General features: G+C 39.2%; 1 protein-coding gene across 1 annotated transcript in view; it reads left to right on the forward strand.

Moving 5' to 3' along the window:
• The first annotated feature begins 17,311 nt into the window (after positions 1–17,311).
• Positions 17,312–27,752, forward strand: part of Kif24 (kinesin family member 24) — a 43,992-nt gene continuing 33,551 nt past the window's right edge. Inside the window, exons 1-3 of the mRNA XM_055618609.1 lie at positions 17,312–17,925; positions 22,147–22,330; positions 27,585–27,682. Coding sequence (XP_055474584.1) covers positions 17,312–17,925; positions 22,147–22,330; positions 27,585–27,682 — 896 coding nt within the window. The remainder of the gene's footprint in view (positions 17,926–22,146; positions 22,331–27,584; positions 27,683–27,752) is intronic.

Below are 27,752 nucleotides of genomic sequence, written 5' to 3' on the forward strand. Positions count from 1 at the left end.
ACACACACACACACACACACACACACACACACACACACACACACACACACACACTGTAGTACCAACTGTTAGAATAATGATGAATATGCCACACAACAGGTCTGATATAAAGAGATTTATTGTACAACGGGGGGGGGGGAGAGGAGCGAGGGAGAAAGAGGAGTAAACCCATGACAAAGAGAGAAAGAGACAGAGACCAAGAGAGAGTGTAAGAGAGTAAGAGACCATGGGGTGGTAGCAGGTCCTTTTGACTGGCATCAAATGATGATATCAGAGGTTTCTAGGCCCCTGAAAGGCAGGCTAGTAGGACTGCCTGTATGTTAGCATCAGCTGCTCGAAAGCTGAAACAGGAGAATTATCCTAATCCAAGAGTTTGAAGCCGGCCTGCATAACAGCATGGCCAAGACCTAGTCCTGTAGTACTAGGGATGGAGCTGAGGGCCGTGAGCACGCTTGGCAAGTGTTTTACTACTGAGCTGCCTTCCAAACAGGAAACAGTTGTGTAATGATAGGAACGCTAATTGCAGCAGTAGGAGTCATAGTTGTAGACTCAGTGTTAAAGGAGAGGAAGGACCTAATATGTTTCTTAATCCATGGTACCATCACCCACCTCTCCAACCCCAAAGAACAGTTCAGCAGAGGAACAGACTGTGAGACAGAGTTGGGTTGTCCTGGAGCTCACTCTGTAGAACAGGCTGTCCTTGAATTCAGAGATCTGCCCACCTCTGCTTCTCTATTGCTGGCATTAAAAGAGTATACTAGATCAAAAATTATTTTTCTGGGGGCATAGTTTGTTCTTCTGGTATCTATTGGAGGGTATCTACCATACCTTTTTCATATTAGTTCCCAAGTAAACATCAAAACACTTATTTTATTAAGCTGTAGGCACTATGCTGGACAGGTTCTGAGCTGTTCTATTCCTACTACCTTTAAAACCTACAGAAATGCCTGTAACTTGCCAATCTGATGACTCCCAGGCAGACTCTGCTCCATTAGTATGTTCTTATGGAAAATTTCTCTTGGCCACGTGCTCCTGGTCCATGCCATCTAATGACGAGCTCCTTCACCCCCTTTCTTCCTCCTGCTCTCTTCTGAGACATCCCACACATTCAATTCTAAGTCCTGCCTTCCTGTCCTCTTTGCCCAGTCATAAGCACCAGCTGAGAGAATCAGACCTGACACTCCCAAAGGTCACCAGGTACTAGATCTAAACAAGATCACCCAAAAGTCACCAGGAACCAGCTTAGCAGTTACATATTTGGGTGATATTCAGCAAAGGCAAGCTTGTTACAAAGTGATTGGCTAACTATAACTAGCATTGAGCGAGTTATCCATAGACCTCAGGAATGTTAGGTATTTTTTGTGCCATGTATGTTCTACTACAAGGTTGGCTGCCCAGCACAGATGCCCCACCCTGAGATAAGATACCTTCCCATTCTTGTGGTAATCCTCAAGCTGTTCCTTGGGTAGGGGATTTTATTGTCTTGTTTCTGGAATTGGTAACCCATGGGCTAGTTCCTGGGTGTGATTTTTTTATTGGGGGCTCAGGCCTGGTCCTTTCAGTTGAAGATAGAGCTCAATTGGTAGAGTGCTCATTCAGCATTCATGAAATGTTCTGTCCCTAGCACCACATAAAAGGAGTCATGGTCCCAAATGCTTAGCACTTGAGAAGTAGAAGTAGGCAGATCCAAAGTTCAGGGTCATCCTGGGCTCTCAGAATTTAAGGCCAGTTGGGCCAAATGAGACCCTTTAAAAAAAAAAAAAAGTGATTGTCAATTTTTTAAATTTTAATTAATTAATTTATTGACTTTACATCCCGATCATAGCCTTCTTCCTCCTCTCCTCCTGGTCCCACCCTCCCTACCTCTTCCCTCTCCACTGTTCCTCAGATAAGAGTCCACCTACCCACCCCAGCTCATTAAGTCACCTCAGGATTGATGGAGTCCTCTTCCCCTGTGACCTGGCGAGGCCTTACCAGGGGGAGTGATCAGAAAGAAGGCAACAGAGGACTTGCCAGAGACAGGCCCCCTCCTCTTACTAGGGGACCCACATGAAGCCTGAGCTGCCCATCTGCTACATCTTTGTAGAGGGCCTAGGTCCACTCTATATATGGTCTTTAGTTGGTGCTTCAGTCTCCACAGCCCCTCTGGGCCTTGGTTAGTTGGCTGTGTTGGTCTTCTTGTGAAGCTACTAGCACCTCCAGGTCCTTTTGTCCTTCTCCCTCCCCATGCCCACGCCCGCCCCCCCCGCCCCCCGCTTTTCCACAAGACTCTCTATGCTTCACCCAATGTTTGGCTGTGAAACTCAGCATCTGTTTACATCCACTGGTAGGTGGAGCCTCTCAGAAGACAGTTATGCTAGGCTTCTGCCTTGTTCCCTCTCTTCAGCCACTTCACCTGTCTATTTTAAACCCTCCTGAGTGAGATTTAAGCATCCTCCTTGGGTCCTCCTTGTTATCTTCTTTAAGTATTTAAAAACAACATTGCATAATACTAGTATTTAATTAGTATCTGGAATAGTGCATTGTATCCAGGCCACAATTACTTGTTCAAATTTTTACCAGCAAAGAGGAGCAAAGCTGTATTGTATCTGTTGTAGTCTTTTTTTTTTTTTTTTTTTTTTTAAGGTAGCCATCTGTTATGTTGATAGATAAATGGTTCTACCCAGGAACACTCCTTTAATCCCAGCACTCTGGAGGCAGAGGCAGGTGGATCTCTGAATCCTCGAGGGCAGCCTCGAAGTCCAAGGCAGTCAAGGCTACCCAGAGAAACCCTGTCTTGAAAACAAACAAAACCCCAACCAAACAACCAAAAACTGCTGGCATAAATTAGTGTGGCCAGTATATAGCTATCCATTCTTTCTTTTAGCAGACTCATATAGTTGTTTTGAATAAATAAAATTATTCCTCATTCTATCCATTTGCAAAAAAATGTAAGATTAATTGGATAGCACCATTACATGTTAATTATTTAGTTTACAATGAATGAGGTTATTTTTATTTATTTATATATTTAATTTACTTTTAAGTTTGGTTTTTAGAGGCAAGGTTTCTCTGTATAACAGCCCTGGCTGTCATGGAACTCACTCTGTACACCAGGCCAGTGTCAAATTCACAAAGATCTGCTTGCCTCTGCTGGGCAGAGTGCTGGGACTAATGGTGTGCACCGCCATGCCCAAGTGAAGTTATTTCTAAATTGATGCTTTCTCAACATTGTTCCTTTATAGGTAATGCCTGATTCCATGGGGGCAAATGTTTCTAAAGGGTTTTAGCCCTGACTGAAATCATGTATCAGCTTGGAAATTTATTTATTTATTTATCTTGGTTTTTCAAGACAGGGTTTCTCTGTGTAGCCCTGGCTGGCCTGGAATTCACTCTGTAGACCAGACTGGCCTCAAACGCAGAGATTCATCTGTCTCTGCCTCCTCTGCGCTAGGACTAAATGCATGTACCACCACTGCTGAGCCAGCTTGGAAATTTAGACTGCTTTGTAGCCATTATTTTTCTAGGTAACATATGAGATACAATTTTTTTTACATGCTTTTATGTCTGCAAACTGGCAAAAAATCTTTAAGTGACAACTTTCTGAGATTGAAGTAAAGCAAAATTTTAACTCAGCATTGGTTACTACCTACCCTTGGGAGCTCATCCAGAATTAAATCTCTTTATTTAGAGAGTAGTCTACCTGTGTTGAGTTAAGATGACTGGTTCAGCAATTGTGTTATTTTTTAGGTGATTACCACCAAACTTAAAAACTTAGTAAACCTATTAAGAGGGTACTGAAGCAAATTGTATTTATAGTTAACCATAAGTGAACTGGTGTTTTGTTTTGTTTTGTTTTAGTTACAAACAGAAATAATTGCGAAGTTGGGTTTTTTGTTTTTGTTTTGTTTTGTTTTTTAAGTAATATGGCTGTAACTCACAAGTTAGTGTCAAACCCACACCTGGCCCAGGGAATTCCATTGAGTGTCATCTGTTCCTCTTCTGCAGCTGTTGCTTTAAGCAGCTGTCTCCATCCTTTTTCTGTTGTAGGCTCAGTCATCTACAGATAGGATAATCCCTGGAGTTTGAAATAACTGGTGCTCTTATAGAGGGAAGCGTATACTCTATTCTTTACTTTTTATTTTGCCTCTTGGAATATGGAATTTCTTGTGTGTTCTTAGGAATCTAGTACTTAACCTGAGGTACAGAAACGTTTTTATGAAAAGTGATTGAGAATGTTAGGTTTATATTGTGTCTGTTTGTTGTTTTTAACTTTTGTGTATTTGTGTGTGGGATGCATCATTGAGTACAAACACCCACTCATGTGGAGGTCAGAGGACAATTTGAGGGAGTTGTTTTAGGAAGGGAGGGTTCTGGGGACTCAAACTCTGTTGTCAGGCTTGGGGGTTAGCACCTTTAGCCCAGGGATAACCGTTGTCACTGTGGCTACCTAGAACATGCACACTTTGCCCTTCTAATTTATCTAAATATTTTGAGATTTTCATTCTCTATTTGTAAGTGTAGAGATGTATTTCGTATGTGTATTCTCTTTTATTTGAGTGATTGGGTTTTTGGGTTTTTTTGTTTTGGTTTGGTTTGGTATTTTTGAGACAGGGTTTCTCTATATAGCCCTAGCTGTCCTAGAACTTACTCTGCAGGCTGACCTCAAACTCACAGAGATCCACCTGCCTCTGCCTCCTGAGTGCTGGGATTAAAGGTGTGAGCCACCACTGCTCGGTGACTGTGGTTGGTTTTTGTTTTCCTATTTTGTTTTATATTTTGAGACAGGCATTCGCAAAGCACAAGCTGGTCTAGAAAGCTGGTTTCCACCTTGTTTTATAGTGGAGGATAACCTTGAACTCCCCATAGTTAGTTAATTTTATTTTCAATAATTATGGAATTGAATCTTTTAGGAGAGCTCTTTCTTTAAAATTTAATGGTAGGTGTGTGTGTGTGTGTGTGTGTGTGTGTTTATGTGCAATAAAATGTTCTAAAATTGAATTGTGATTGATGGTTATATACATCTGAATATAGTAAGAATTACCAAATTTTATACCTTAAATATGTGTTTTATAGAGTGAGAAGTCCATGTCAATAAAGTTAAGATTTAATGTTATCCTAGAGTCCTTTGTTGATTGTTTTTCCTTATTGGATAACTGAAGTATTTGGGATGGTGCATGAAATAATTAAAGAAAAATGTGAATGCTTTAGAACTGGGCCATCATCACTCATTTTTCTGACTGACAAAGAGCATTACATAGACCTTAGATTTAGTTTTTCATTTCTTTATAGTGGTTAAAGAGTTCTATAAGAAACAACAAATAATCTTGAAACATACAAGAAGGCAATATTAGAATCTGATAGTTACACTTTTGAAATTTTGATACTTACTGTTAGGGTTCATGATACTGATTTGTCCCTGTGTAAAGCCAGATAAAACTCTTAGCAAATATCCGTTCTGTCTGGTTTTGAACAGATGACTTTTTCTAAGTCATTAAGTATATGTGTATTTGTTTCACAAGCTTGGGGTTTTTTTGTTTGTTTTTGTTGTTGTTGTTTTGCTTTTGTTTTTTTAAGATTTATTGTTTTATTGTGTAAATGCTCAGAAGTTTCTTTTTTACTAGCAGTTATTCAAGTTCAATATAAAAACAGATATGAAAAACAATATGATTATTTCAACTTGTTTTCAAAGTCCTAAGTAAGAAGATTTGGTAAAGTTTCAACAAAATAGAAAAATCTCTGCTTAGTATTCATGTTGTATAATTGTAAAATAATGATTGGCTAGACCTGGCAGCACGTACTTATACTTGGGAGCATAAGAAACATGAAGTATTACTCTTTTCCTGTTAAACACTGTAGAATTTTGTTGGATAATAAATTCAAATCTTTTGATCTCCCTTGCCTTTTAAGACTTTACACAAATGTTTCAGATCCTCCCTCACAACCTAGTTAAGTTTTAGTTTACACAAAGGCCTTATTACAGTCTTGGAATTTAAATGATTCAAGTGACCTTCCCATCCCCCTTTTCTTTATTTCCTTTGTGCCAGTTTGCTCTCTCCCCTTCTCTCTCTCTAGTTTGTTTTTACTTCGTGTGCACTGGTGTTTAGCCTCTTGTGTGTCTGTGTGAGGGTGTAGGCTCTTGGAATGACAGACAGCTGTGAGGTAGGTTTTCTAGTTTGAGGCCTTCTGGGCTATAGAGTAAGTTCTTGGGTTTTTTTGGATTGGTTTGGTTTGTTGTTTTTTAATGTATGGATGTTTTACATGCATATGTGCCATGCGTGTGCTTGGTGCCCACGGAAGTAAGAAGAGAGCATTGGATCCCCTACAACTGGAGTCACAGATGGTTGTGAACCACCATGTGGGTGCTGGAATTGAACCCCATAAGAACAATTGGACTCTATAAGAACAAGTCAGACATGGTGGTGCACACCTTAATGACAGCACCTGGGAGCCAGAGGCAGGCGGATCTCTGGGTTCAAGGCCAGCCTGGTCTGAACAGCGATACATAATAGAAAGATCCTGTCCCAAAAAAAAAGGTACTTGAAACAGTAGAGCCATTTCTCCAGCCTCAATAGCAAGTTTCAAGTCAGTTGAACTATGTATCTTGTCTTAGAAAATAAAAATATTTTTAAATATTAAAAATATATATTTCAACTACCTGATTTTATTTTATGAAAACTGCTAAAAAAAAAAAAAAATAGAAACCCATTTCTAATGACAGAAAACAGGTCAGTGACTGCCTGGGGCTAGGATAGAGGACAGAATTGACTGTTGAGGTCAGTTGGGGGCTAGGAGTGGAGATAAGACTTAGCCCTTAAGACTTGCTTGCTACTCTTGAGTCATCTTACAAAGACTATGGCTGTAGTTCCTGGAAACCCAACACCTTCCTCTGACCTCCCAAAGGTACCAGACACATATGTAGTGTATACATAAAATAAAAATAAAAATAGGAACTTTAAGGAATCATTGAGCTGGGTATAATGGCACATTCCTTTAATCCCAGCAGGCAGAAGCAGGTTGATCTCTGAGTTCAAGGTTAATCTAGTGAGTTCCAGAATAGCCAGAGCTACACAGTGAAACCCTGTCTCAAAAAAACAAAATAAAACAAAAAACAGCTAAGTAAGTAAAAATTTAAAAAAGGAATGATTAGTAGGACTATCTTGTTTGCACTTTTTTATGTGTACATGTGTATGAGTGTCATAACTTGGGTGTGGAGGTCATAGGACAACTTTCTGGAGTCCGTTCTCACTGTCCTAATTGTTGAAGCAGTGTCTGTCTTGTTTCTGTTATGCTGCAAGAGCCCTCTGGCTTGCAGATGACGTTCCTGTCTTCACCTAAGGCCTTGTAGGAGTGCTAGGTTAGAGATGGGCCTCACTACACTTGGCTCTTTATGTTGGTTCTGCAGACAAAATTCAGATCAAGCACCACGCCTAAGTGACAAGTACCATGTTGACCTTTACAATTAAGAAAAAAAATCGTTAAATATTTATTTCATGTTGAGTGTGTGTGTGTATGTGTATGTGTGTGGACATGTACACATCAGTACTGCATGTGGAAGTGAGAGGACAGTTTGTGGGAGTGGTTCTTTCTTTTCATCAATAGCAAAAGTACATGGAGCTGCTGAGCTAGCTCTGTAGTTCCCAGAAAGGCTATCTAAGGAGAATTCCCTAAAGAAAGATAGGATCAGAAAATGACCAGTTTGCAACTCCTAAAGAAATAAGTGAGGAGGTATTGATCACCAATAAATGAAACCTCTGTGTTAATTTAAAGAGAGAATCTCTCAGCAAGGGGAGCAGGCTGCAGTCCTCACAGACATTTTCGTATGTTCTGCGGCAATGTGCATGAAGCATGTGCTGAAAAACACCACAGAACATTTTTCCAGAAATGTAGATGCTGCTCCTAATGTAGTGTTGCCAGATTTAGACCAAACAAAAGTCAGTTTGAATTTCAAATAAGCAGTGAGTAATTTCTTTAGTATTGAGCTACATACTTTTCTTTTTCCTTTTTGTTTTTTTCAAGATAGGATTTCTCCGTGTAACCCTGGCCTGGAACTCTTTCTCTGTAGACCAGGCTGGCCTTAAAGAATTCTGCTTGCCTCTGCCTCCCATGTGCTGGGATTAAAGGTATGCCCCGTCTCTACCCAGCTACTTTTTCTTTTTATAAGAAGTCTGAGCCTGCCACAGTGGCACACTACTGTAATCCTAGTACTCAGGGAGGCAGAGGCAGGCAGATCACTGTGAGTTCAAGGCCAGCCTGGTCTACAAAGTGAGTCCAGGACAACCAAGACTACACAGAGAAACCCTGTCTCAAAAAACATAAAAACAAATAAAACAAAACAAAAAGATAAAAAAAAGATAGGCTAGTCCTTTGGGAGGGAATGAGAGAGAGGGCTACAGAAAAGTCTAAGGAACAGAAAGAAAAAGGGGGTAAAATTTTTGTCGGAGGAGGGGATATGGAACTGCCTTATAAGGAAGAACAAAAAGACTTAAGCATAATAATCAAGTGTGTGGAACTCATTTGGATTCTGGTTTGAACAAAATATAATTTTGTAAAAAGATATTTTAGAGTTAGCAAGATAGTTTATTGGGTAGAAACTTTTGCCACAAAAGTCTGGCTACTTGATTTTGATCCTGGAGCCCAAGGTGGAGAACTGACTCCCACATTTTGTCCTCTGAATGTCCTCCCACATTCTGACCTCCACACGCATAGCATAGCATGTGCCCCCACACTCATGCACACACACACACACACACACACACACACTCACATAATAAATACAAATTTTAAAAGATATTTTAAAGTACATATTCAAAAAATATTTGAGCTGGGCATGGTGTCTTATACCTTTAACCTCAACACTCTGGAGACAGAGGCAGGGGATCTCTTTAAGGCCAAGGTCCATATAGTGAAGGGCACCAGGGACTACATAGAGAAACCCTGACTCAAACAAAAAGTTGATAAAAATTTTTGTGGTAATTGGGGAAATAAGGCTATGTTGTACCCAGATCGCGAGATCCCCAAAAGACCTCCAGAAGTCGAGTCCATTGCAGAACACATTAGGATCTTTTTATTACAAGCTTGAGCCCAGGTCGTAGCAGCCTCCCTGGTGAAGAGGAGGAATGAGGCCCCATGGTCTAGGGGAACAAGGTTTTTAAAGGGCAAAACCACAAGCAGCGTGTTATGTGCTTTGGTGTTACATGATTGGGTAGGAGAAATTGACTTTTGAAATGATTGGTTTACTTTAGGCACCAAGATCATAAAGGGTTCCAGCCTGGCCATCTGGGCAGTTTCCTAGCAATTATATATCTCTAGGGAGCAGGAAAAGAATTCTGTAAGGCTAGTTCCTCTCTGCAGGTGGCTGGACATGTCTCCACCTAGCTGGCCTTTGTTTAGGCTTGTGCTCCAGACCCCAAACCAATCCCCCTAAAACCAATTTTCAATTCTTTGGTCTCTCAGCTATAGACTGAGTATAAGAAAGCAATAAGAAAGTGAATTTTAAATTTCACTAACTATAATAAATCATATATAATGATGATATATAAACATTTTCACTTAAAATAAATTTACAGATGAAATGGCATATCTACAATTTACTTTGAAATATTTGAGAAAAGCCAGGCATGGTGGCATACACCTGTATTCCCAGCACTCAGGGAGGCAGAGGCAGGCCTCTGTAGTAGCCCTGGCTGTCCTGGAACTCTCTTTGTAGAGTACGCTGATCTCAAATTTACAGAGATACACTGGCCTTAAACTCAATAAAGAGATCTGCTTGCCTCTGTCTTCTTGCCTCTTGCCTCTGCTTGCTGGGATTAAAGGCATGAGTCACCATATCTAGCTTGTACTTTTGTGATACTTAAAATTTTATGATTTTAAAATGCTGTAGATGTTCCCTGTGCTGGTTATACCAAGCACCTCGTAGGTGCTGTACAGAATCTATCACAAATATATTTGAATATGTTATATGATATATTAGCATACCTGATTTCATGTGTTGAAGTTTTAAGTGTAAAAAGTTAAGAGGCATCTGGAAAGCTGAGTGTTAGAATGCTTGCCTAACATTAGTAAGGCCATATAAGGCTCTGGTTTGCTCTCTAACATTGCAGAAAACCCTAAAACCCAAGACCCATAGTTGTGAAATAATTTGACATATCACATCTTCTTCTTGGGTTCTTAGCTGAGCTGGGCCAGATGCTTGTTTTTTTCCTGCTAATTTAGTAATCTGTATGAGTTAGTACTCTTTGATTTACTTGGCAGTTATTTAAAATGAAGATCTATCATATTTGACATCTTAAAATAAAAATACTCTGTGCTTTTATGTTTTTATATTTTTATTACATTTTAATTTATTTTGTGTGTAGGTATGTATGCTGCACATTGTATATGTGTAAGTCAAAGGACTGAGATTGATTCTCTCCTCTCACCACTGAACCATGTTGCTATCTCTCCACCATAGTTTTTGAGACAGACTGGAGCTCACCTCAGCTGGCTGGCCAGCAAGCATTGAGGATCCTCCTGTCTTTGTTCCCCAGGGATTACAGACATGTTCTGTCACACCTAGTTTGTTTGTTTGTTTGTTTGTTTTGTTTTTGTTTTTCAAGACAGTGTTTCTCTGTGTAGCCTTGGCTGTCCTGGAATTACTAATTACGAGACTAGGCTGGCCTCGAACTCACAGAGATCCACCTGACTCTGCCTCCCAGAGTGCTGGGATTACAGGTGTGCACCATCGCAACCAGCCTCACACCTAGTTTTTATATGGGTGCTGAAGACCCAAACTCAGGTCTCCATACTTCTATACAGCAAGTGCTTTACTGAGCCATCTCTCCAGTCCTGAAATATGTTTGTTTGTTTGTTTGTTTGTTTGTTTGTTTGTTTTTAATTAATAATAGGCTCATGGAGGTGGAGCGATAGCTCTGTGATTAAAGAGCACTCACTGCTTTTGTGAAGTCTAAAGTTCAGTTCCCAGCACCCACATGGTGGCTCACAACTGTCTGTAACTTTGGTTCCAGGGGTCCAATGACCTTTTTTGACCTCTGGGAGCATCACACAGACATATGATGCACAGATATACATACAAGCAAAATAGTAATACACATAAGAATTTTTAAATGGTCACATAGTTTCGAGATTAAACACAAGCACAACAGAACAGTGTTCTAGGTCTTGCTTGGGTGATGGAAACATCAGTGAAATTCAAACACAAATAGGAAAGACAATAGCTACCAACATTTATTGCTATGTAATAGTCTACTTCCTTGATTGCCCACTAGTACTGCCCATTGCCCTCCACTCAAGAGACTGCTGTCATTACTCATGCAATCTGCCAAGGGTGTCTTATGGCTGATAAGCAAAGATACAGTCTACTTTGGATCAGCTAATTTTATCTTTAACAAATGATGCCTTTATGAGCTATTCTGTACCCTGCTTTTTGCACTTAGCAATATATTGGAAAGCTTTCTTTTTCTTCAATAAATATTGGAGAGTTTAGGTAAGTAATTGCTTCATAGTTTTGTTCCACTTGAAAGACAACTGTAATTTATTTAACTAGTTCCCATTCCTTTGCTATTACCAATAATAGTGATATAATGACTTTGTACTTCTGTCATTTTGTGTTTGTACACACTAGCATTAGGATATTTCTAGAGTTAGAACTTCTGGGTAGTGAATTGGCTTATAAAAATTCATTTTGTATGTGTGTATGCATCTGTGTGAGTGATACAGACAAATCACAATAGGAAAGACAGTAGCTACCAACACTTATTGCTATGTAATATTCTACTTCTGTATACACATATTATGACATGTGTACATATTTGTGTGTGTGCATACACCTGTGGTGAGCAGAGACCAGAAGACATCAGGTGCCTTAAAACTAAAATTACAGGCATTTACAGGTAGCCAAGTTTGTTGTGTGGGTGCTAGGATCTGAACTCTGCATCTTCAGAACCCAGGGCCTTGTTCACTCTGAGCATGTGCTCTGCTGCTGATGTCCTTCCACAGCCTTTGCATTGTCTTTTGACAGAGAGAAATCAGTAAACTATCATCTGGGTAAAATTTTCAATGCATCTCTTCCCCTAAATGGAAGTTTGTTCTTTTGTTTTGTTTTGTGGCTCAGTAGTAGAGTTCAAATGTTTTCTTGTTTGAAGTTGCAGTAGCAAGTCTGATGTTATTTCAGGAGTTAAAGGCAGGGATGAAACTTTGTAAAATGGAATACAATTATAGAGAAGCATGTTGAATTTGAAAACAAAGGAACATAGGCTATCTGTAGTGCCCAGAAAAGTGGGAAGGCTGCAGCTGTGTTAGAAGAATGTCCCTGGCTACTTTAATCTGCATGTTCAAATTACAGCTTTTTAAAAATCATTATTAGATTTTTCTCTTCCCATGACATAGGTTATACAAGTGTTTCAAAATTAATCTTTTATTCTCATTTACTTATTAGGAATGCAGTGGAGGCTTGTGATTATCAGAGTTGAACTGAGAAATGTTTAGTTTGGCACCAAGGGAATTGATGTGCAAAATACAGAATTTTGTGCAGCCTGTGCATAGATAGCATTTACTGTCTGTTCCCAAGGGCTAGCTGATCCAAGTAGAGAATGCAGCTGCTTAGAATTTGCTTAAGCCAGAATACTGAAGGCACTCTATTCCTAACTGCTAAGTGGTGAAGATAAGAGAAATGTAGGAATAACAATAGTGACTGCCAGCGCGCACTCAACGTGGAACACTGAATGAGCCATTATGCTGTTTGTCACTCAGGCAGGCCTCAGACTTGCTCTGTTACCAAGAGTGTCTTGAACTTCTGACCTGCCAGCCTCTATTTCCCAAGTGCTAGAATTATTATATGCCTAGAGTTTTGCAGTGCTTAGGAGAAAACCTAGGCTTTATCCATGTTAGTTAAGCATGACAAATTCAGCTCCATCCCTCAACACTTACTTAGGTATTTCCTTATTCAATCTGAAGAATTTAGGAACTCTGTTGCCTTTTTTTTCCCCTCTCTCTCTCTTCAGTATCTTTAGGCAAGGTGTCATTATGTAATCCAAACTGACCTCAAGCTTTGTATGTAGCTTTGTTGCCAGGGCTGATCTCTAACTCAAGGCAGTTCTCTCGCCCTCCTGAGTGCTTGGATTATAGTGCTTGGATTACACTTCCAAAAGAAGTGTACACATGAAGTCAATATTGAATGTCTCCTTCAGTTCTCCTAATTTCTTACATTTATTTTTTGAGACAACTTACTGAGTTTGGCACAGGATCTTTGAGTCTGGCTAGCCAGTGAGTTCCAGAGAGCCTCCTGTTTGCATCTCCCCAGTACTGAGGTTACAGTCCCACACATAGAGCCTTGAACTTGCAGTGATTCCCCTTGCCTCAGTGTTGGGATTTCAGATGGCCAGTTTCTGTGGCATTCCTCATTCGCAGTTGAGAAGAGTGAGTTTCTGAAACATTGTGATTGTAACTTGTTACACATGTCCTTTATAGTATAGCGATGAACAAATATAATGCCCAGAACAGTGTTTGGTATGTATTAAATGCTCACTGAATACAAGATGGTTTCTGAAGTACAAAGTGCCATGTATTCCCTGGGAGGGCTCATCTCCTTCATGATAGAAAAATAAAGTGTCCTTCTAGGTTTAAAAAAAAAAAAAAAAAAAGGTGGTAATAAGGGGTTGGTATTTTTAGTTTTGCTACTATGTAAGGTGCTTAGGAGTAAAATAATAGAAAAAAATCTAGAGATGAAAATCTGATTTTGGGGAAAAGCTCTTGAGCTATCTTGAAAGGATGGGAGTAGTAGCACACACATAATGACTGGTGGAGAGAAACAACTAGTATTCTCATTCATTTCTGGTAGGAATGAGAATAGCCACTTTAGGAGGTAGTTTGGCATTTCATAAAAACTAAGCATGCTTTACCATACAGTGTAGAAATTATGCACCTTGGTATTTACGTAAAGGAGTTGAAAACTGTAACATAAAAACTGCATAGATGTTTATAGAAGCTTTATTCATAATTGCCCAAACTGTAAGCATCCAAGATGTCTTTTATTAGGTGAACAAATAAATAAACTGGAGCACATTCACATGTGGAATGGGTTTTAACCATGAGGAAAAAGAAAAAGAAAACAAATTAACAAGCCATAAGAAGACTTGGAGGAAATTTAAATTATGAAATGAAAGAGCCAGTCTAAAAGTTAACATGTTCCATGCTTCCAACTCTATGACGTTCTGGAGAAGGCACTGTATAGGCAGTAAATAGATCATTGGGCCAGGTATGGTGCTATATGTCTCTGATCCCAATACCTGGGAGGCAGTGGCAGGCAGATCCTCTGTGAGTTGGCGGCCAGCCTGGTCTACAATAGTGGGTTCCAGGACAGCCAGGGCTACACACTGAGACCTTGCCAGGCTCCCCATCTGCTCCAGACAGAGAGGTTATTAGTTTCCATTGTATAGATGGGTGGAAAGGGTAAGTAGACAAAGCACAGGATTTTTAGGGCAATCAAACTATTTCATGTTTTACTCAAATAAAGAATACATGAAGTGTTTATCCAAATTCACAAGTTCTGTAGCTCTAGATAAGAACTCTAATGTAAGCTGTAGACTTTGTAATAATCCTTTATCAGTTAGTGGGGAAAAGAATACATGTGTGGGACTGGAGAGATGGCTCAGTGCTTAAGAGCATTGGCTGTGCTTCCAGAGGTCCTGAGTTCAATTCCCAGCAGCCACATGGTAGCTCACAACCATCTACAATGAGATCTGTGCCCTCTTCTGGTATGCAGGTATACATGCAGATAGAGCACTGTATACATAATAAATAAATCTTAAAAAAAAAGTACGTGTGTGAGACAGGCTACCTTCTACTCAGTTTTTCTGTGAACCTAAAAGAGTTCCAAATTTTGCAGTATGAAATCTTAACAAAAAAGTCAAAGTTTCAGAAGTGAAATTGTATTCACTGTTACATAATGACCTAGCCCCAAATTTGGTGGCTCAAAGCAACTGTCCTATTATCTGCTTTAAAGCCCTGTGAATCAGTGATTTGGGCCGAGCTTAGTTTGGAGTTTTTGATCTTACCTGTGGTCATTTCTGTGGCTGTGATCATCTAGTACAGTAGTTCTCAACCTGTAGGGTCACAACCCCTTTGGAGGTCAATGACCTTTTCACAGGGGTCACCTAAGACCATCAGAAAACACAGATATTTATATTACAATCTTGCTTCATAACTGTAGCAAGATTACAGTTACGAAGTAGCAATGAAAATAATTTTATGGTTGGGGTCACCACAACATGAGGAACTGTATGAAAGGGTCACAGCACTAGGAAGATTGGGAACCACTGTCTACAGGCACCACTCCAGTTGGATCATCGTAAGATGGTTTCTTTTGCATATCTGGGTTTTGGCCATCAAAGTAGTAGTGGTAGTGTGTGATACTCTGGCTGTTGGCTAGACTTCTTCATGTTGCAGAAGAAAAATTCTAACAGCAGTAGAAGCTATGATGGTCCTCTAGACTTAGGCATGGCAGTCTATTTCACCATATTCTATTGTTCAAAAGAAGTTAGAAGGCCGTTCTAGATGCAATGGGAGCAGAAATATACTCCACCCTTGATGGAAGGACTGCAAAAGTTTTGTGAGCTTTTGCAGAGGGGAAACCTACCACTAATAGAAGATGTCAGGGTCAGTTTGGATGTGTTACTGAGACCCTTTGGTCTTTTGTTTTGCCTAAATAGTATTCTCCAAATTTATTCAAAGCTCCTTGGTTTTCCTTGTTATCCTCCTCTTAAACACACAACACACATTCTTACACACACACACACACACACACACACACACACACACACACACACACAGTTTCTCTTAGAAAGGACAAAAGAAATAAAAATAAAAGCATTTTCTAATAATTGATTGCGTTTTGAAAACTCTAAAGGGTAAAACCATTTTGAAAAAGAAAATATAAGGGGCTGGAGAGATGACCCTGTAGTTAAGAGAACTGGCTGCTCTTGCAGAGGACCTGGTTTTGATTCCCAGCACCCACATTGGCAGTTCACAACTCTAGTCTGTAACTTCAGTCCGAAGGGATGCATTGCTTTCTTCTAGCCTCTTTGAGCATCAGGCATACATGTGCTGCACAGACATGCATGCAGACAAAACACTCATACACATAAAATAGATAAATAATAATTTAAAGTATATATATTTTTCAGAAAGCTGGGCGTGGTGGCTCATGTTTGTAGTCGTAGTGATTGGGAGGCCAATGTAGTAAGATTACCACAAGTTTGAGGCCAACCTGGGCTGCAGAGTAAATTCTAGACCAGCCTAGGCTATAGAAAAAGACAGAGGGAGACAGCTCAGTGATTAACAAATGTACTGTTTTTCCAGAGGACTCATGTTCAAGTTTTAACACTCTAGCACCAGGGGATCCAACACCCTTTCTAGCCTCAGAGCACAAATGCAGTTTGTGGGCACACACACATATAAAATATTGATGAAATACTTTAAAATTCAATTTAAAGTTATTTTCAATATTTTTAGGAACGTGAGTTTGATTAACAGGAATAATGGAGAACTATTTAGAGTTCTGGCTTATAATAGACAAAGATTTTGTGTTATTACCACATCACTTGTTAGTGTGTGGTGTTTAAAGTGTTTTAATGTGTTCTTTGAAATTTGTGACCACAGTATTAATTTCATAGGAAATTTATTTGATTGATATTCTATTCAGGTAGACATGATCACCTTTTAGAATTATCTGAAATACTTAAGGAGTTGATTCTGAATTGGTTGTTTTTACTTCTGTCTTATTTACTAATACACAACAGATAAAAATGCAATTTTCTCTGAGCTGTGTTAGTTTATAATCCTTGTGGTTGCTATTTTATTTTGCTTTCTATTCTGAAAGAGTTCTTAGCTTTTGTTCATTAATCATAGGAAACAGGTGTGCAGCGTGCCTTGCCATTAAGTTGAACATCTAAATTTAGTCCTGCTACAATCAGTGGTTGGGGAAAAAAGTTTCAGCAATGTATTACATGTGTTAAACAGACACCGCAAAGTTAGAAGGAACTCTGAAGCAATAAGTAAGTGGTTTCTGTTATGTCTGTGTCCATGTATTTACTTAAATATATACTTAGGAAATCTTTTCATTAAACAGATGAACAAATTACAACTGTTAAGTCATTTGCTATATATACAAGAGCTTTGCTTATGAACTATGCTGTTTAATCATTTCAGAAGATGATTGAGGTGATAAACACTTATCTGCATATCTGTTTTAATTTATAAAGGAATATAATCTGTTTATTCTATGTGGATAGCTTCTCCTCTTTTTCTTCAGAGTTCGTATAAAGCTGGTCAGGAAATGGCATCCTGGTTGTATGAGTGTCTTTGTGAAGCTGAGCTTGCACAGTATTATCCTCATTTTACTGCACTTGGCCTTCAGAAAATTGATGAATTAGCCAAGGTTACAATGAAGGACTACTCCAGATTGGGAATCCATGACATGAACGACCGCAAACGTCTTTTCCAACTTATCAAAATCATTAAGATTATGCAGGAGGAAGATAAAGCTGTCAGTATTCCAGAGCATCTTCTTCAGGGAAGCGGCCTATACACTAAACCTCAGGAATTCAGATCAGGCCCCCGAAGACAACTGCATTTTGATTCTCCTGCTGACAGCAAAGACAGAATGGCCAGCAATGAAATGTGCAGTTTATCCGACTTGTCTGTAGGTGAGCAGAAGTCCACTTACCTGAAAGTGCTGGGACACGCGCTATCAGATGACTCCCAGGGCCAGCAAAAACTGAGACCCACGAGTGCTTCTGCTGCCGAAGCTTGTGTGCAGACGGAAACTAGCTGTGCTCTCTTTTCATCAGATTACTTTTCTCCCAAACTAGGAAGTTGTGATAGTCCGGTTATTCAAAGAGTCTTGCCTGTTTCAGGGTATAACTATGGAATCCCTCATTCCTCTGCCAGGTAATTATTTTTACTTTTTTGGGAGAGGTGGGGGACGACATCTTTCCTTCATCACTAGAGGAGTCCAAATACTCCTAATTCTTAGTAAATGACTGTAACATATGAATGATGGTTAGCAAGTTTTGCATTAATAATTACAGGAAGTGCATAGAAGCAGATTAATGAGGAACTAGAACTTTTCAGATGGCGAAAAGCTGATGTACGTCAAACAAACAGCTACTGCTTATCAGGGTCTGCTGTAATCCTCTAGCAGACCTATTACTATTACTTATGGTACACCTAGTATATTCATGAAAGCAGTTAATCTGCCTTCTACATTGGAAAAAAAATCACTTACTCCACAGGATTTTTTTAAAGGACTTCAAACTCATACTGGCCAGGTGACCTGTGCCCTCCGCGAGGCCAGAGAGCAAGCAGTAAACTGGGTAGCTCCTTGAGCACTTGGTCGCATGCACACACTGAGACAGGATCCTGATTTTGACTGCAATTTTTTTTTTTTTAAATCCAGCCCTAGAAAAATATACAATTTTTGGTGATTACAAAGAATAACAGCTTTTGATGGCAATTAGATGTTTTGAGTCAGAATAATAATAAGCTATTTTCACCCAGTTCTTCAAGATAGAATTTTTTTTTAAAGATTTATTTATTTTATGTATATGAGTATTCTATCTGCACTTACATCTGCTAGAAGAAGAAATCAGTTCACATTATAGATGGTTGTGAGCCACCATGTGGTCGCTGGGAATTGAACTCATGACCTTTGGAAGAACAGATGGTGCTCTTAACCACTGAGCCATCTCTCCAGCCCCAAGATAGAATTTTAAATGAGATCCCTGAAAGATGAAATACTGAGTAATCCCCAGTGCTAAGAATGATATAATAAAAAATATGTTCTTTTAAAATATATTATTTGTTATGTTATTATGAAAGTAATATATATGAGTTATGGGAAAATAAAAATCATTCGTTTGTTTGTTTGTTTGTTTGTTTGTTTGTTTTTTAAGATAGGGTTCCTCTGTATAACAGACCTGGCTGTTCTAGAACTCATTTTGTAGACCAGGCTGGTCTTGAACTCACAGAGATCAGCCTGCCCCTGCCTCCTGAGTACTGGGATTAGGTGAAAGTACCTATAATAATTTGAAATACTTGTCCTAGCAGAGCACAGAGGATTTAGAAATATTTTTCTTCTTTTAATCGTAGATTGTAAATATGAAAGGTAAAAGAAAAAACTTTCTTTACTCTTTTTGTCTTTTATTGAACAACACATAAAAATATAAATTAGAATTATTTATAAAATACTACTTTTCACTGCTTAACATATTATGACTTAGAATGTATATTTTAATTTAAATATTGCTGCTTAATATTTAAAATAATAAGATATTTGTTTTATGAATATTAAGTAATAGCTGTGATGTCTGGTATGATGATAATTAAGATGTCTGGAGGCTCTTAGATGTTAAGGAGCAAGGTAAGAGATGATGGACAAATTTAATCATTTGTGCCAGGCACACAGCAAACCCAGAACTCAGGCAAGACAGACAGCTAGCCTTGGCCACATAGAAAGATCCTATCTCAAAACCAATGAACCAGAAAGTACCCACTTGGAAACTTTCCTCTTTGCCTTTTGAACTTAAAAAACCAAGGAGGCCTTTTGTCCATGTGACTCATCCTGGAATCCCTACACAACTCTAAAAACAACTAGCTGGGCATAGTGCACGTATAACACTGTGGGTGCTCAAGCCACACTGCAAGACCTTGTCTGAAAGCCTAACAAATAAACATAAAAGGTCTAAGCAATTTTGTCCTCATTGATTAGCTTCCTATGATTAGGTTATCAATGCCAAACATCTAAAGATTTTGACCCCAAGGCCTTATTAAAATAGTGGATTAGAGTAAAACATAAAACAACAACAACAAAAAGATTTTATAAAGGAACAGATAATAATATAAACCAAAAAGTAAACTAGGTTCCAAAATAATGGGTTAAAATATTCTCTTTCATCTTGTGAAAACTTAAGCACATGTGCAGAAGAGAACAGTAAACCCCATGTGCTCATCGTCAAGCCCGTCCTCAAGTGATGCAGCTCATATCTGAATTGAAATAGTAAGGTGTGCTTTAAGATGACCTAAAGTCATGCACTATGAGTATTGGAAATTTTGTTGGTTTGTTGTAAAAACTAATTTGGACCCTGGCAAAGAAATAATTTTCCAGCCAGTTGGTAGGCTCAGAAACATCAGAATTTATTTGAAGAATTATATCACTATATCATTTTGTATTAAATTTTTGTAAAATCTATTATTAAAATTTTTGCAAAGAGCCAGACACGTGCCTGTAATCCCAGCACTCTGGGAGGCAGAGGCAGGTAGATCTCTGTGAATTCAAAGCCAGCCTGATCTACAAAATGAGTTCAGGACAGCCAGGACAACACAGAGAAACCCTGTCTAGAAAAACAAAAAAAAAGAAAAAAGTTTTGTAAGGGACTGTCAAATAAATTTTAAAGTTGTATGGGAGGGAATTATTGCTAATGTATTCTTTTATATACACCAAAACTATTAATCCTATAAAAAAAATTTCTTTCAAAACTCTTATTTTCAGAAGGGAAATGGATCTTTTTTTTTTTTTTTTTTTTTTTAACAACCTAGTTTTAGAGAGTTTCTATGTGAGTGGTTGGTTCATAACACATGGGACTCAGCAAATGAACCTCGTGAATTTTGTGTCCCTAAATCAGATGCTGGGTGTTGAATAGTTCACTGAAGCCAGTGAAAGAGTGCATTGAATAGAAGATCGAGTCAGCAGTAGACAGGAACATTTATAAAAGTCTTCAGAGAAGAGAAAAATGGCTATTCTAACAAATGAATGAATTCATATCAGAGTGGGGCAAAAAGAAGGAAGCAGGGCTGTGGGGATAGCTCAGCTGATGAAAAGCTGGCCATGCAGGCATAGGGCCGAGTATGATCCCAGCACAATGAAGCCTATGTGGTTGCACACCTGTAATCTCAGCACTGACGAGGTTGAGACAGCTGGGTCCTTGATTCTTGCCCTAGATCCCAGTGAAAAATTCTGTCTCAGAAAACAAGGAGGACAGAGCTTGAGGAGAAACCACACCTAAGGTTGTCTCCTGGCCTCCATACATGTACATGCACACACACGGGCACAAGGAAAGAAAGGAAAAGGAGCAGGACTCCAGGAGGGGCTGCGTATGTATATGAGGAATAGGAGGTAAAGTACATTGAGACCCACACCTAATTTGAGACTTAGTAAACCAATAGGATTAAAGGGGGGGTGTGTGTGTAGGGTTTGGGGATGTCCTTCAATTGGTACAGTGCTTACTTGGCATGCGCTAAACCTTGGGTTTACTCCCCAGCATCTAATAAACTTGGTCTGGTGGCATATGCCTGTGACTCAGCCTGCTTTACAAGAGACTCCATCTCAAAATACGCACACACACTAAGCAAAACTTTAGATTAATGGTCAAGAAAATGTTAAGAGTGCAAGAATTAGAGTGAAAGGGAACAAGAGATATAGGTTTGGGTTTTGGAAAGGCCTTGGAGTCTTAGTAACAGAATATGGATAAGTCTTGATGAATAACTAACTAGATTTTGGGGAGCACAGAAAGCACCAGGAGACCACATTTAGAATCCGAACATACAAGTCTTTGAGCTAGCATAACTGAGAGTTTAGTTACTAGCCTCCTCCTCTTCCTCTTCCTCCCCTTCCTTCTCCTTCTCCTCCTTGGTCAGAGATGGAAACCAAAGGTTCGCCAGTAAAACTTTTTTTCATTGCTGACATTTAATGTGGCATTGTTTAAATGAACTTGACATACAGGCATCATGGGCCTGTAATCCCAGCATGTGGGAGGTGGAGACCAGAGGTGGATGAGCTCCAGGCTAGCCTGCACAACAGTATTGATACCTGTCTCAAAACTTGGGTTCGGTGGTACACACCTGTAATCCCAACACTTGGTAGGCTAGGGTAGAAAGTCAGGGCCAGCATGGGCAACAAGTTCTAGATCAGCTTGAGCTACAAAGTCTCAAATACAAAACCTGTCTCAAAAACAAAACCTGTCTCAAAACCCTGTCTCAAAAACAAAACCAATAAACCAAACAAATAAAAAAAAAAACATTATATTAAACATACTCAACATGTACTGACTTTGACCATTTAAGTAATTGAATCCTTTAATTAAAAATTAAAGTATATTTGTAAACATTTATCAGACAGATCACCTCAGAAAATCCTTGGACTGAAATGGAGAAAATCAGAGTTTGTGTTCGAAAACGGCCTTTAGGTGTAAGGGAAATACGTCGTGGGGAAGTCAATGTCATTACTGTAGAAGATAAAGAAACTCTCCTTGTACATGAGAAAAAAGAAGCTGTTGACCTCACACAATATATTCTTCAGGTAGGGTCTTCCACTTACTCTGTTTTAACCTAATATCAAGTATGTCAGTTTCTGCTTTATGTTTAATGGGTTCTTCTAAAATCCAGCTTCTGGATTTTACGTGTTGATTTCCTTAATGTGTGTGTGTTTGTTTAGAGTTAGAATCTCACCCCAAATAGAACTCAAAGAGATCCAGCTACCTCTGCTTCCTGAATGCTAGGACTAATGGCATGTGCCATTGTGCCCAGCTTTTCATTTTTATCCTAGGTTACTGATACCTTGAGCCTTCATTATTTTTTTTAAAAATGTAGTGCATTTATGATATACATGGTTGCAAAACCGTGATTTCTGCATTATGCAGTGACGCTCTACCATATATATTCACTTAGCATGTTTATGTGAATCTAATTATACATATTTAGCAAAATCAAGGGTATAGAATAAGTACTTATTGATGCCCAATTGCTTCGAGTGGTGGTTGCATACTTGGTCTCCTTTCTTACCTGCATCTTGCAGTGTGAACTGTTTGGTTTCCGTTTGTTTCTGTTGTTTTCTCTGGGTGGCCATGGGTGTCGGTGAACTCGCTCTGTAGAACAGGCAGGCCTTGGGCTTAGAGGCCCTCCTGCCTCTGCCTTCTTAATGTGGGGATTATGGGGTGCACCACCTCTGTCCAGTTGCTCTTATGTTTCTTTCTATTGTCTGTTTTTGAGTCAGGGTATCACTGTGTAGCTCTGGCTGGCCTGGAACTTGCTGTGTAGCCCAGGCTGGCCTTGACTCACAAAGATCTGCCTGCCCCTTCCTCCCTGATGCTGGAATTAAAAGTATGTGCCAACTAAGCTCTTGTTTGTTTTTTAAACAAAATCTCACAACGTCGAGCTGGTTGTTCAAGAATTTGCTAGGCATACCATGCCTGATTGAATTTGCACTGTCTGCTTGCCTCTGTCTTCCGTGTACTGGGATTCCAGGCATGTGTTTTCCGGGCTCAGCAGGCAATGTCAGCTTATCATTCTGCTGATTGTGAGTTTTGTTGAGGCAGGGTATGAGTCTATATTCCAGGCTGGCCTGAATCTTACTGTATAGCCCAACCTAGCCTACAATTCATGACTTTTCTGATTGATCATTCTGAGTGCTGTTACAGGTTTATACCACTATGCCCAGCTCTTAATATGAGTCTTGTATTTAATTATGGCTAGTATATTTTTATGTCTTTAGGGATATGTTTTACATTTAACATGTAAGGGTTTAATAAAAATACTGCTCAGGCACATAAAAAATTTCAGTCTATGAAAAAAGTTTGGTGTTGAAAAGAACTTATTCTAAGCTACCGAAGTACCCATGTACGAGTTCTCATACAGAAGCAACAAATCCCACAAATGAGAGAGAGTCATATAATCCATAGTATGTTACGATTTTGGAATCTGAGGAGCTAAGGAAGTGGTGCACAAGCATAAGGAGCTGAGCTCAGACCTGTCACCCACATAGGAAGCTGGGTATTGTGGCTGGAACCCCAGCACTGGGAGGTGGAGACAAGAGGCAGGCTTTCTGCACAGTCTAGCCAATTGCTGAGCCTCACGTTTAGTGAAAGATTCTGTCTCAAAAAATGAGATTCAGAGTGATAGAGAAAGACACCCAACATCAGTCTCAGGCCTTCACGTGTGCACGCAGAGGTGTATGCATGTGTCCATACAGGCAAAGATTTTGGGACCCAGAGTTTGTTAGTCTGAATCTGCCTCCTTCAAAGAGTCTGCCTTCATAAAGATCCATATTGAACATTCAGTCTTGCTCTTATCCTCTTGCAAAGCCCAGTGACTGGTAACAAGAAAAAATGTGGTGATTAATGGGCTATGCTAGCAATTCACCTTAGTCAGCTGCAATATTATTCTGTCGCAGTAAATCCTTTCACACTAAAGTCAGATTGTTGAAATTCACCCCTTCTTTCAGACTTGCATTGTTCTACCAAAAATTGAGTTTCACAGTGGCATTTATAGTAATCTAATAGTCTTTCTATGGGCAATAAATTACTAGGGCACTGTATAGTCAACCCAGTCATTTTAACAGCTTCATCGATTGTTGATCAATGTACAATCTATTAGGTTTTAGTGGGAGATACTTACTTTGAAGATAGTCTAAATGGCCAATTAATTAGTTGTAAAGCTAGTTAGTTTCATGGCTACTATAGCCATAGTGATAGCTCTGTCCAATCACTCTCTACCCAAGGTTTCCTTAATGATGCTTCAATCACAGTAATTCCCTCCAGTAGGCATCATAGATCATTTGTATTTTTCCATTACCCTGAAACACAATAACCTTACTCCTCTGTCATTGCCATTGATCAATATTTATTGAATATCCATAAATTGCCCCAAATTGTCTCTGCTGTTGAACTTTGGACCTCTGCTCTCATAGGTCAGAGTCCTTACCTGTCAATGCTATGATATAAAAATATTGGAAGGAGTTACCTTCTCTCCCTTCTTAAAGAGAATTCTGTATCGAACTTGATGCTAAATAAAGTGAACCTAGTTTTCTAGGTTTTATTTGAAACTTGCTCAGGGAGTAAAACAGAATGTTTATATATGTAGTTAAATATCCTATCTAAATTAAGTATGTCCACCACTTACCCATTAAAAATTTTATACAAGCACAATAACTGAAAAACAAAAATAATTATTTTCCTTTCTAAATTATTTCTTTTTGTTCTATTTTCTTTCTTTCGTCTTTTGTTTTGCTTTACTTTTACATTCCACCCTCCATGAAATTCTGGAAATTCAGTTCAGAGTCTCACTTATGCTAGGGAAATACTTTACCACTAAGCTGCATTCTAAGGTCTCCCCTACTTTCCAATTTGAAAAAGAAATTTGTTTATGTATATATTTATTGAGATGATGTATCACTACCTAGTCTGCTGGCGTAGAATTTCCTTTGAAGCCAAAGCTGTATACTTGTGATCCTCTTGGCCTGGCAACTCAAGTTCTGAGATTACAGGCACATTCTGCCATGCTTAGCTAGTTCTTTTAAATTTCTACAGGGCTCAGTGATTAAGATCAGTGCTCTTCTGGTGGATTTGTGTTCTGTCCCAGTAGCTGTGTTAGGCACCTCACAACTGTCATATAAGTCCAGTTCCAGGAGATCCAACACCCTCTTCTGGCTTCCTTGAGCATCACAGAATACAGACCTATATTTTTGTTTCATTTTTATTTTAGTGCTTGTTTGTTAGTACAGAGTCTCATTATATAACCCTGGATGGCTTGGAACTTACAAGATCCACCTGCCTCTACCTCCCAAGTGCTGGGATTAAAGGTGTGTGCCATCATGTCTGACAGGGCTATAGTTTTAACTTCATGAGACAAAAAGGAACACATGCTCTTCTCCATAAAAGCACTTCTTGTGGTTCATTGGTTGGGATTTTTGGGTAGGTATCATGACAGGCTCTCACCTTGTAACCCTGGCTGGACTAGAACTCACTGTGTAGAGCAAACTGGCCTCCCACTCACAGAGATCTGCTTGCTTCTCCCCTCCAAGTGCTGGAATTAAAAAACATGTGCCACCATGCCTGTCCCTGGTTAGTTGGTTTTTTAAGATAGAGCCTCATTATGTGTCCAGTGCTGATTTTTTAAACTTGTGATCCTCCTGCCTCAGTGTCTCCAGTGTTGGAATTGTGTTTGTGTGCCACCATTCCTGGCTTAGTTCCAATTATTTAAATGGAAAAAAATTGTACTGTATAGTTCAAAAAGTTAACAGGGACTAACTATCTTTGAGTACAAAGATTCAAAAGAGTTTGATTTTCTTTCTGTTTTCCACATTTCAATTATCAATAATTTGTGCTCTTTTTTTGAGACAGGCTCTCTACATGGCCATGGCAGTCCTAGAATTCACTATATAGACCAGGCTGGTCTTAAACTCAAAGAGATCCACCTGGACCTTGGTCCCCTACTTATAAGTAACCAATGGGCATCTTAGGCTTCATGTGGGCCCACTAGTTAAGGGAGTAGGGGATACCTCTGACATGGACTATGTTGCCTGCTTTTTGATCACTTTCCCCAATGGGATTGCCCTACCCGGCCACAGGGGAGGAAGATGAACTCAGTCCTCATGTGAATAGGTGAGCTGGGGCTCTCCCAGCAACAGGGGAGGGGAAATGTGGGAGGGAAGAAGGGAAGGACTGTGAGGAGAGGAAGGAGAGGCCTTGACCGAGATGTAAATTGAATTTAAAAAAAAAAAAAAATCCATTTGCCTCTGCCTCCCAGTGCTGGCATTAAAGGCATATTCCACCATTCCCAGATAATTTGTGTCATTTTATATTGTTTTTTTATGTACAAAGATAAGATACATGTTGAATAGGTATAGTTTAATTGCTTCCTTTGGTCTCATTTAACTGTAAAAGCAGGGGAATTAATGGGTCAGGAAAATATATTAATGTAGTAACCCTGACTCAGAAAGACAAGTAATAGAACATATTCTCCCTCTAAATTTAGTGTGTGTGCTACTGAAAATTGTGACTTTCCCTATAGCTAGGTACTTAACTCCAACTCAGAGTATCAGGAGACACTGAAGGTGGGACACAGTACAACTATCAGGGTGCATATGCCTTTATCCCATCTATCCTTCCTCTTGCATTCCCAGAACCTAGGAGTTGGGTAAGTTCATGTCTTTATCTTTGGGCTCCTTCAAGCTCCTTTTACAGTATACATCTACCAGCAACAGATAATTTTTGTGGAACTACAATTTAAGCTATGTAACCTACAAAACGGAAGTTGATCCCTATAATTCACACAAATTTTCATATATATTGGGTTTGCCAGATCTATAAGATAATCTATTTCCTCTCCCAGACCCAAGAGGATTGGCTTACTCTTTTATTAATTTACTCCCTTAATAGAGAACAAAAGGGGCTGGAGAGGTGGCTCAGGGGTTAAGAAAACTGACTGCTCTCCCAAAGGTCCTGAGTTCAACTCCCATCAACAACATGGTGGCTCACAACCATCTAGAATGATATCTTGTACCCTCTTTTGGTGTGCAAGATGCAGGCAAAACACTATGTGTGTTTTTATATATATGTTATTTATTATATATGTGTTATACATATATATATATAATCTTTTTTTAAAAAAAAGAACATGTAAGAACAGGTGTAAAGCAGGCAAAGACTGTCATTTAACAGTTACTGGTTATTCATTTTTTTGAGTTTCAGTCAGTTACTATTGCTTACAAATGTACTTAGAAATGGTGGTGGTGAAAATGCAAGTGTATTTCTATAAAAATCAAGTTTATTTTTCAGCATGTTTTTTATTTTGATGAAGTCTTTGGTGAGGCATGCAGCAATCAAGATGTATACCTGAAGACTGCTCACCCACTCATTCAGCATATTTTCAACGGGTGAGACAGAATGATTGCTTCTCTTACTTTTAGTTTTGTATTCTCCACGCTCTGTGTTCCTTTACTAATA

Source organism: Psammomys obesus, unplaced genomic scaffold (genome assembly GCF_907164565.1).
Source record: "Psammomys obesus unplaced genomic scaffold, mPsaObe1.curated_primary_1811, whole genome shotgun sequence".
In the NCBI taxonomy this organism is placed as follows: domain Eukaryota; kingdom Metazoa; phylum Chordata; class Mammalia; order Rodentia; family Muridae; genus Psammomys; species Psammomys obesus.